This window comes from Myripristis murdjan, chromosome 19 (assembly GCF_902150065.1).
Source record: "Myripristis murdjan chromosome 19, fMyrMur1.1, whole genome shotgun sequence".
NCBI classification, from domain to species: domain Eukaryota; kingdom Metazoa; phylum Chordata; class Actinopteri; order Holocentriformes; family Holocentridae; genus Myripristis; species Myripristis murdjan.
In genome coordinates this window covers 27,460,016-27,470,015 of record NC_043998.1, presented here as the reverse complement: position 1 = coordinate 27,470,015, position 10,000 = coordinate 27,460,016, and the positions used below count along the sequence as shown (strand labels likewise).

Here is a 10,000-nt window from a genome sequence, read left to right as displayed (position 1 = left end):
TATCTTTTTTAGGTGCTGGCAACACCTTCACCTGCCCGTGGGACCGTGCCTGCCTCCGGGCCCAGACCAGTGGTGCAGCAGGTTTGTCTTTGTTTAAATATAATATGCGAGTTATCGTTTTGAGAGGTTGCAGGGAAATGGTTCTCCTGTGATTTAGTGAGACCTTGTTTGATTTTTTTTTTTTTTTTTTTTTTTTTTTGTCTTGTGTCAGGTGGAGTCGTCCAGCGTGGTGCCAGGGGTGGTCGTCGTCCGGGAGGAGCTCGCCGCAGCGTGCCCGGCCGTCCCGGAGGTGCTGCAAAGTACTTTTTATAACGTGCAGAACCCGAGTGAATGAGTGCATTATGTAAATGAAGCTTTTTTTCTTCCCCATCTTTTTTAGGTGCCGGCGAGACCTTCACCAGCCCGTGGGACCGTGTCCGCCTCCGCGCCCAGACCAGCGGTGCAGCAGGTTTGTCTTTGTTTAAATATAATATGTGAGTTAGCATTGAGAGGTAGCAGGAAAATGGTTCTCCTGTTTTCATATTTGTCTGTTGTGTACATTCTGTTTTATCAAGTTATTCTCAGTTGCACTCAGTATTATTTACACTGTGTATTCAGTTGTTTACACTATTTAGTCTGTTGTTTACATTCTGTTTCATCTAGTTACTCTCAATTGCACTCATTATTATTTAGCTCTTGTTTTTTAGCACTAGTTATATAGACCATATCGCACTAGTTATATAGATTATATTTAATTTTTAAATGGTCCCATAATTCCATCTCTGCTGTAATCCGGAAGCCAAGCAACGACATTTCATTGCCAAAATCTCACTGCTGTGTTTTTTTTTTTTTGTTTTTTTTTTTATCAGGTGGAGGCGACAGCCCAGGAGTCGGCCAGCGAGGTGCCGGGAGTGGTCGTCGGTCGGGAGGAGGTCGCCGCAGCGGGCCCTGCCGTCCCAGAGGAGCGACAGAAGATCTTCAAAGCTAAGGCTGTTTTTGTTCCTTCTATTTGTGTTAGAGATGTTAAGTCAGAGTCTAGCGCTAATGCTGTGGCAACAGGGTCTAACATAGATAGCAGCAGGATTAGGCTAGCTAAAGTTGTGCGCGGGTCATTTCATCAGGGAAATGCCCGATTTGTGTATGGAGGTGTGCAGTGTATGGCTATAGCTTTGGTCAGCTTAGCCAAACACACAGTGAGGAGCGCGTTCTCGTGGGACAGGCTGGATCTGGATCGCGCGTTGGTTGAAGGTGATGAGTTGTACACGAGTTTGCGTGACCTCAACATCTTCAGCCATGTGTCTAATCTGCTGTCTGTGCCAGATTTGCCACAGCAGCTGGAATTAGACGGACAGCTGTTTAGGTTTAGTTTTGGTGACACGGTGTTAGGCGAAGTAGGCGTGACCGAAGGTGAATACATCGATTTCGGTGTATTCATCAGCTTGCGTAATGGACTGGAGAGAATCTTCAGTCAATACACCACATGTCTTTTGACAATGTGCGGAAACACCACTGCCATCGTGCGTGAGGGTGGACGGTTCGCTGTGGTCGACAGTCACTCACGCAGTAACACTGGCTTGTTACACCACAACGGTACAAGCGTGGTTCTGCATTTTGCGTGTCTCGACGACCTGCACCACTACATCTGTCGTTTGGCCGACAGTCTCCGTTCGAGGGAGAAGCTCTTTGAGCTGTGTGGTGTGACGGTCAGCACGGGTGCAAGTCCAGCGCGGTCTGGTGTGTCTGTGGAGAGTCTCGTCACTGGGATGAGCGCTGCTCCAGCACCAGAGTCTAGTGTGCTCACTGAGGCTGGGAGAAAAAGTGAGGTGTCTGCAGGCGTTTGTGTGCCTGAGTGTGGTGTCAGCATTGCCGCAAGTCCGGCACTGTCTGGCATTTCTGTGTTGTCTTTCTCCAGCGAGGTGAGCAGCGGTTCAGCGGCAGAACCAACAGTGGCTAATGGCAGAAAGCGTGTTATTTCTTCCGGCACTTGTATGTCGAAGAAATCCAAGAGTTTCGATGTCCGAGAGGTTAATTTGGACGTCGAATTTGTTAGCGAGGTGAGAAGCGAAGAGCTGGTCTTCCATCCCCTCGGCGTAGATGTTTGTCGTGCTTTATGCACAAAGTTAAACGTCGATTGCGTGAAGATTAGTCCGGTAGCCACAGAGGAGGGGTTGTTGGGTGTTCCTTGTAGCAAAGAGAGGATTGTGACCGATGGGAACTGCTTCTTCAGAGCCATCTCTCAGGCGGTGAGTGGTTCTCAGAAGCACCATCGTAGGATTAGGTTAGCTGTGTGTAAAGAGTTAGAAAGGAACACTGATAGATATCAGAGTCTTTTGAGGACTGGGTACTCCTCTGTGTTAGAGTACATTGAGCAGTCCAGGATGAGGCGTGTCGGCAGTTGGGCCACAGAGGTGGAAATTCAGGCAACAGCCGATTGGTTAGGCGTTAGTGTGTATACTTTCCATGATGGGCGTTGGTTGAGGTATAGCTGCAGCAGTCAGCCTTTGTCTGCAGAGTGTATTTACATAGAAAATGTAATGGGACGGCATTTTGAGAATGTTGTTTGTGTGTGTAAGCCTGGACTGCACTGTTGTTACAGTTACTGCAAAGTTAGTGAAGTTACAGGTTACAATGTAAGATCTAGAATGATGGATGTTGTGGTTGTAGATAGTGACAACACAGCGGTTAGGTGTGATGTAGGTGTAGAGGATAGTGATAAGGTTGTGGAGGCTGCTAGGGATTTAGTGTCAGGTAGAATGACTGTGAAGTCTAAGTATCTGAAGCAGAAACAGAGGAAGCAGGAGAAGTGTAATATGTCGCTTAGGGAGAAACGACAGTTGAGTAATAGAAAGAAATATCAAGGAAATGTGTTGTTCAGGGAGAAAGCTAGGTTGTGCAGTGTAGGGAAATATAGTAAGAATTTGCCCCACAGAGAGAGGGTTAAACAGTTGAGCGTTAGTAAATACAGAGAAAGTGTAGAGCACAGGGAGAGTGTTAAGGCCAGGAGTGTGGGCAAATATAGGGACAGTGTTGAGCATAGGGAGACACTTAAGGCCAAGAGTTTGGTCAAGTATAGGGACAGTATTGAGCACAGGGAGAGAGTTAAGGCTAAGAGTTTGGGTAAATATAGGGACAGTATTGAGCACAGGGAGAGAGTTAAGGCTAAGAGTTTGGGTAAATATAGCGACAGTATTGAGCATAGGGAGAGAGTTAAGGCTAAGAGTTTGGGTAAATATAGGGACAGTATTGAGCACAGGGAGAGAGTTAGGGCCAAGGGTTTGGTTAAATATAGGGACAGCACTGAGTATAGAGAGAAACGTAAAGAAAGAAGTAAGATAAAGTATCATGGTAGTGTAGAGCATAAGCAGAGGGTTATTTCCAGTGTGAGGTTAGGCAGAAAACACAGAGTAGAGAAGTCCAAAGATTTTGCTTTTGTTATGGATCAGTTTTTAGAAAAGGTCAGAGATGGACCTGATTTTGTGTGCTGTGTGTGTCATAGGTTGTTGTTTAGATATCAGGTGGTCATTTGTGATAGGGAAGCTTATAGGCGAAGTTCAGCGACAGCGGCTAATGCAGATAGGTGTATAGGCGAACAGCATTTGCATAGGTGTAGTGGGGAGTGTGTTGCGCCGTGTTCGTTGGTTTCATCGCGCGGTCAGTTGTGGATTTGTTTCACGTGTGATAGGAAGCTTAGTTCAGGTGAGATGCCAGCTGAATGCTGGGTTAATAACTTGGAGCTTGATCCCATTCCTGCTGAACTGGGATCTTTGAATAGTTTAGAACAGCATCTTATTGCGTTACACATTCCATTCATGAAGATGTTGGCACTGCCTAAAGGCGGGCAGAATGGAGTACATGGACCAGTGACATGTGTTCCAGCCAACATTGTTCAGACTGTGAATGTGTTGCCGCGTTCGAGTATGGAAGGGTCTCTGCTTCAGGTTAAGCTGAAGCGGAAACTCACATATAAAGGCTATTATGAGTACCAGTTTGTTGATACGTTGCGTGTAAGACAGGCGCTAGAATACTTAAAGAGGACAAATGTTTATTATAGAGACATTGAGTTTAACGAGCACTGGGTCAATGAGTTTGTTAGGGAGGAAGATAGGGAGAAGGAAGAGGCCGAGTCAGGCAGTGAGGATGAGGCTGAGGTTAGGTCAGGGCAGGTTACGGTTCAGAGTGAAATGTGTGAGCTAGCGGAATCAGCAGACATAACACAGGATGAACTGTTACATGACAGACAACAGCACTGCATGTTTCAGGACACTTGTCTTATGCCTGTTGATATTGGTCAGGAAGCTTTAGATCAGTATTTTAAGGATATTTTGAACATTGCGCCTGCAGAAGGGAATAGTCCGGTAAGAATGCTTTCTGACCACACGAACGAGGCAAAGTGTTTCCCCGTGTTGTTTCCCACGGGTGGTAGGACGTTTCACGATGGTCGGTGGCACGACTTGACGTTGGCGCGTTATCTTAATAATAGGATTATGCATGCCGACGGTCGTTTTGCGCGTAATGTAGAATATATATTTTTTGCTCAGTATGTGTCGGAGTTGGACAAGGTTGTGTCCAGTGTTTCTGTTGCGTTGCGCAAGGATAAAGGAGGTCAGAGGCCTCAACGGGTTAGTGAGGATATGTTGGCAGATGCGGACGCCTTGAAGCAGTTGTTGGCGTGTGATGATGGGTTTAGGTTTCTTAAACCCATCAGAGGAACTCCGGCCTTCTGGCAGTCTGTCCAGAAGGACGTGATGGCTTGTGTGCGTCAGTTAGGCATTCCAACGTGGTTTTGCTCGTTTTCGTCTGCGGATATGCGCTGGCAGAATCTTCTGACCAGCATCCTGAAACAGGAAGGCAGATCGCAGACGGTAGAGGATTTGGAGTGGGCTGATAGGTGCGCGTTGTTGCGACGTAATCCTGTGACCGCGGCGCGAATGTTTGACTACAGGTGGCATTGTTTTCTGAAAGAGGTTCTCATGTCTCCCTGTCAACCAATCGGCAAGATCGTTGATTACTTTTATAGGGTCGAATTTCAACAGCGAGGCTCACCACATGTACACTGTTTGTTTTGGATTGAGGGTGCTCCCCAAATTGATAAAAACACAGACGAGGAAGTTGTAGAATTTATTGACCGCTACGTTACATGTGAGCTACCCTCAGATGATGACACACTATTGGACACGGTGTCATCTGTTCAAACACATTCCAAACGACATTCAAAGTCATGCAGAAAACACAAAACGACATGTCGTTTCAATTTTCCAAAACCTGTTTCTGCGCGCACATTCATTTGTAGAATGCGGGAGTGCAAGTGTGATAAGAAGAAGAAGGAGACAGGTGAGGCTGAATCTAATTCAGAAAACAAGCCAGCCTGTAAGTGTTTTGAGGATAGGGACAAGATGCCTAAGGAGTTTGCGCACAAAATTCTTGAGGATGTCAAGAAGGCTGTGGAACGCGATGTGCCTCCTGCTAGTGTAGAGGATTTGTTTGGTAGCTTGCGCATTAATCAAGAGATTTTTGAGATGGCTTATAGGCGTTTAGAGAAGAAGCACAAGGTAGTCTATAGGAGAGGGGTGAACGAGGTTTGGGTCAATCAGTATAGCAAGAAGTTGTTGAAGTGCTGGAACGCTAACATGGACATTAGCTTTGTCACCGACGCCTACGCAGTAGTAATATACATAATATCGTATATTACAAAAGCAGAGAGAGAAATTGGCCTCTTATTGACTAATGCCCAAAAAGAAGCAAAAAAACAAGGGAATCTCTCTGCCAAAGAAGCCCTGCGGAAGCTGGGCAGTGTATATTTACACAATAGGGATGTTTGTGCGCAGGAGTCGGTGTATAGGCTAACGAACATGCACCTTAGGGAGTGTTCCAGAAAGGTTGTGTTTGTGCCGACAGGCAGTAGGATAGTTAGAATGAGTTTGCCCCTCAGTGTGTTGAGGCAGATGGCGGCCTCCCGTGATCTACGGGAGGAGGATATGTTTATGACTAGTATAGTAGATAGGTATAGGAATAGGCCTGACAGCGTAGTGTTTGATAACATGTGTATGGCTACCTTTGCATCTGAGTATCGTGTTCTCAGCAAAAATGAGATGTCTAAAGACAGAATTGAACTGAAGAATGACTTAGGATTCATTCTTAGGAGAACACGCACTCAGTTTGCAGTGGTGCGATACATGCGTTTTAATTTGGATAGAGAGGAGGAGGCACATTTTCAGAGCCTGTTGCAGTTGTTTCTTCCTTATAGAACTGACTCAGACCTCAAACCTGAAGGCTTTGAGCTGTTTGAGCAGTTCTATAACGATGGTGAGGTGATGTTTAGCGACGGCTCTGTACATTCGGTTAGCGATGTTGTCGATGAGAATAGGGCAAGGTTTGAGGTTAATTGTCCTCACCTTGAGTTAGCTCAGGAAATAGCTGCGCAAAACAACGGTGTAGATGAGGATGTTTGGGGTGAGCTTTGTCCTGAACAGGAAGCGGAACGCCTTGAGGGTTTAGAAGAGATGAGGCAGCAGCGGGAAGGAGAGTTAGCTGAGGAACAGTTAGTTGAGTCGTTGGTTAATGTGCCAGATTTGATTGTTGGTGGCAGACAGGTAGCGCAGTTAGAGAGAAACAGGTCCATTTTATCTAGAAGTGAGGGTTTGGCGCTTGTTAGGTCTCTGAATGAGACACAGCTTGCTGTTTTTTATAAGGTGAGACATTGGTGTCTGCAGAAGGTGATGGGTAAAAACCCAGAGCCTCTGCGTGTGTTTGTGACAGGTGGTGCAGGGACGGGGAAGAGTCATTTAATTAGGGCTATCCAGTATGAGGCAGCGCGGCTGCTGTCAACACTTTGTGATCAACCAGACGATATCTGTGTTTTGTTAACTGCTCCAACAGGAATAGCTGCATACAATTTGAATGCAGCAACAATTCATCACACATTGAGTATTGGCAAACAGGCTAGTTTACCTTACACCCCTCTGGGTGAAGATAAACTAAACTCTTTGCGAGCAAAATTAAGTCACCTCCAAATTTTAATTATAGATGAAATCAGTATGGTTAATCACAACTTGTTGGCTTATATCCACGGTAGATTAAGGCAGATTAAGCAGACAGGCGACTTTTCCCCGTTTGGTAATGTTAGCGTGATAGCTGTCGGGGACTTCTATCAGTTGCCTCCCGTTAAAGGGAAGCCTCTGTATAGTAGTCCTGTTGGTGTGGACCTGTGGTGTAATTTCAGCATCGTGGAGCTGAAAAAGATAGTTAGACAGAAGGATAGTGTTTTTGCAGAGATGCTTAATAGGTTAAGAGTGCGTTCCAGGGCCACCCCAATGTTAGATAGCGACGTTGAAATGTTGAAGATGCGCGAGACCGGCGAGGTGAGCTCAGCCTTGCATATCTTTGCGACGAATAGGCAAGTAAGTGAGCACAACCTAAATTATCTGTTTGACTGTTGTCCTGATTATGTCACCATTGAGGCGCAGGATTTTGTGACTAACAGGACAACAGGGAATTTGGAACGGATGCCTGGGCATCATGGCGTTGCGGCGGACACGTCTCTACCGGAGACTTTGTGTATAGCGAGGAACGCGCGAGTCATGTTGTGTAAGAACGTGGATGTTGCGGACGGCCTGGTCAATGGAGCATGTGGCACGGTTACTCAGATAGTTTTTGGAGAGGATTCCACGTTTCCTCTCACCGTGTATGTTAGATTTGATGATGAGAAAATTGGTTCAGATAGGAGGAAAAACCGTGCACATGCAGCAGTAGAATGCCTGCAGTCTACTGCCATTGATCCAGAGGAGGATAGAGCCACCAAGCGTGGCGGTTTGCGTCGTCAGTTTCCTCTGAGGTTAGCGTGGGCTTGCACTGTTCACAAAGTGCAAGGACTCACTGTAGATGAGGCCGTAGTGTCTTTGAAGAGGGTGTTTGCACCGGGGCAGGCATATGTAGCGCTTAGTCGTGTTAGGGCCTTGTCTGGACTGATCATCGAGGATTTTTCAGAGAAGGCAATTTATTGCAAGAACGCCATAAAGGAGGCCTTGGATAGCATGCCTCCATTTTTGATTGAGCAGCCAGAGCCTTCATTAAATACACACAGTTTCTCTGTGTATTTAATGAACGTTCAAAGTTTAAGTCGCCACTTGTTAGATTTGGTGTCTTGCACGCAGCATTTACAGCTTACCTGTATTGCTGTGACAGAAACGTGGCTCACTGCACAGTCCTCATTAGACGGTGTCCAAATTGAAGGTTACACTTTCCACAATCGTCCTCGTGGCTTGTGTTACAGCAGCAGTAACCCCAAATTGGTAGAGCTAAAGAACCTAGAACACGGTGGAGTTGGTTTGTATAGTGTAGACAATTTGGACTGTGATATTCTGCAGGTGCCCGATTTGAATCTGGAGTGTTTGGTGTGCCTGTGCAACAAATTCAACATATTGTTGGCAGTAATTTATCGTCCACCGTGTTATCCAATTTCTTTATTCAAACAAAATCTGGGGAAGTTACTTGATTGGTTACATCCAATCAGTAACACAATTGTAATAGTGGGGGATTTCAATGAGAACATTTTAAAAACATCCTCAATTTGCAAATTTATGGGAGAAAAAGGTTTAGTCAGCATGTAACACAAGAAACTACAGAGAAGGGGACACTAATTGATCACGTTTATGTTAAAACAACACAGTATAATGTGGAGTGTTCAGTGATGCCCACGTATTTTAGTGATCACGAAGGTGTTGTATGTAGTTTTAGTGTTAACGATGATCAGGGGTTAGGTGTTGACTTCGAAGAGGTAGAGGGCCTCTTCGAGTCAGACGCGGATTTTGATGAGGGTTAGGTTGTTTTGTTTGGCAAAGGAGGCAAACAATGAATTCACACGACCGGTGTAAATTCTTTGTTTGATGAGTCAAACGGAGCTACATTGCAGTGTCCCGGTGCAAATGTTAGTGTTGTCGCGTTTGTGTGTTGGTTAAGAGGAAACTGACTTGTAGTGTGTTGTGTTGTTCATGGTGTGTACATTGTCTACCACTATGAATGTTGTCTTTTTAGAGCCTGTCTCACTGTAATTGTATAGATTGTTATTTATTGTCATTATTTATAGTATTTATATCGTGTATTTATTGGGATTTTAGATTATGTATTGATGATGCGGAATTGATGATCATGGTTAGATTTTAGATTAAGCCAATCATGTGTTCCAGGTATATTTAGAGAAGGTTTAGTTGTGAGAATCATGTGTAGGGATGTATGTCATCACATGTATGTGTATCACAGGTGTTATTAATTATGGACGTGTTAGTCTCTGTTTGCCACGTGTTAGCTGTTGGTCTCTGTTTAAAGTTTAAATGTGAAGAGTTCATTTGCAAAAACAGATAAAAGCCATTCTTAAAATGGATACACCATTTCACTGATACTGCTTGGAGTACACACAAACACACACACACACACACACACACAAAGCATGATTTAGGATAATAAACATTATGCCAGGCTAAGTAAACATATAAATAATAGAAATAAATATAAAGTAAATTTTAACACAATTCAAAAAAGTTTAAAAAGGTTTAATAAACTCAAATGGGGATCTGTTTTTGCAAATGAGCTCTTCATGTATATCTGTTAAAATTTTAAATGTATGTCTGTTTAAAGCTTAAATGTATATCTGTTTAAAGTTGAAATGTATATAGTTCTGCATGTTTGAGTCCATGTCACCTTCATGTGTACTGTCTGTACACAAGAGGTTCACTTTCAACACTGAAGTGTTCCCTCTGGTGTGCATGAACTCAGAGCAAATCTGTTGTGGCACAACAAGGCACAGACTCCCCATTCTGTACGCCTGAGCTGCCACAACAGGACAGTTATTTATATAAAAAGTAAATCCATTACCAGTCGTCTATTTTCCAGGTTTTCTGCTCCCATTTGTGTCCCCCATTCTTAACTTTTCTGTCTCCCTATGCCTCACCAACTTTACAGTTTGGTGGCCCTGTCAACAAATTGTAGTTAATTTAGTTATAGTGTACTATGTGATGCTGTTGGTCAG

The 10,000-nt window shown here is 44.6% G+C and overlaps 2 protein-coding genes across 2 annotated transcripts in view; one reads left to right on the top strand and one right to left on the bottom strand.

The window, feature by feature from the left end:
- lipf (lipase, gastric) overlaps window positions 1–10,000 on the bottom strand; it is a 944,109-nt gene that overhangs the window by 274,979 nt on the left and 659,130 nt on the right. The gene's annotated exons all lie outside the window — the stretch shown is intronic.
- The window catches only part of LOC115377534 (uncharacterized), a 29,383-nt gene that overhangs the window by 898 nt on the left and 18,485 nt on the right, over window positions 1–10,000 (top strand). The window contains exons 4-7 of the mRNA XM_030077345.1: window positions 13–81; window positions 212–289; window positions 380–448; window positions 849–992. Of these exons, the coding sequence (XP_029933205.1) occupies window positions 13–81; window positions 212–289; window positions 380–448; window positions 849–992 (360 nt within the window). The remainder of the gene's footprint in view (window positions 1–12; window positions 82–211; window positions 290–379; window positions 449–848; window positions 993–10,000) is intronic.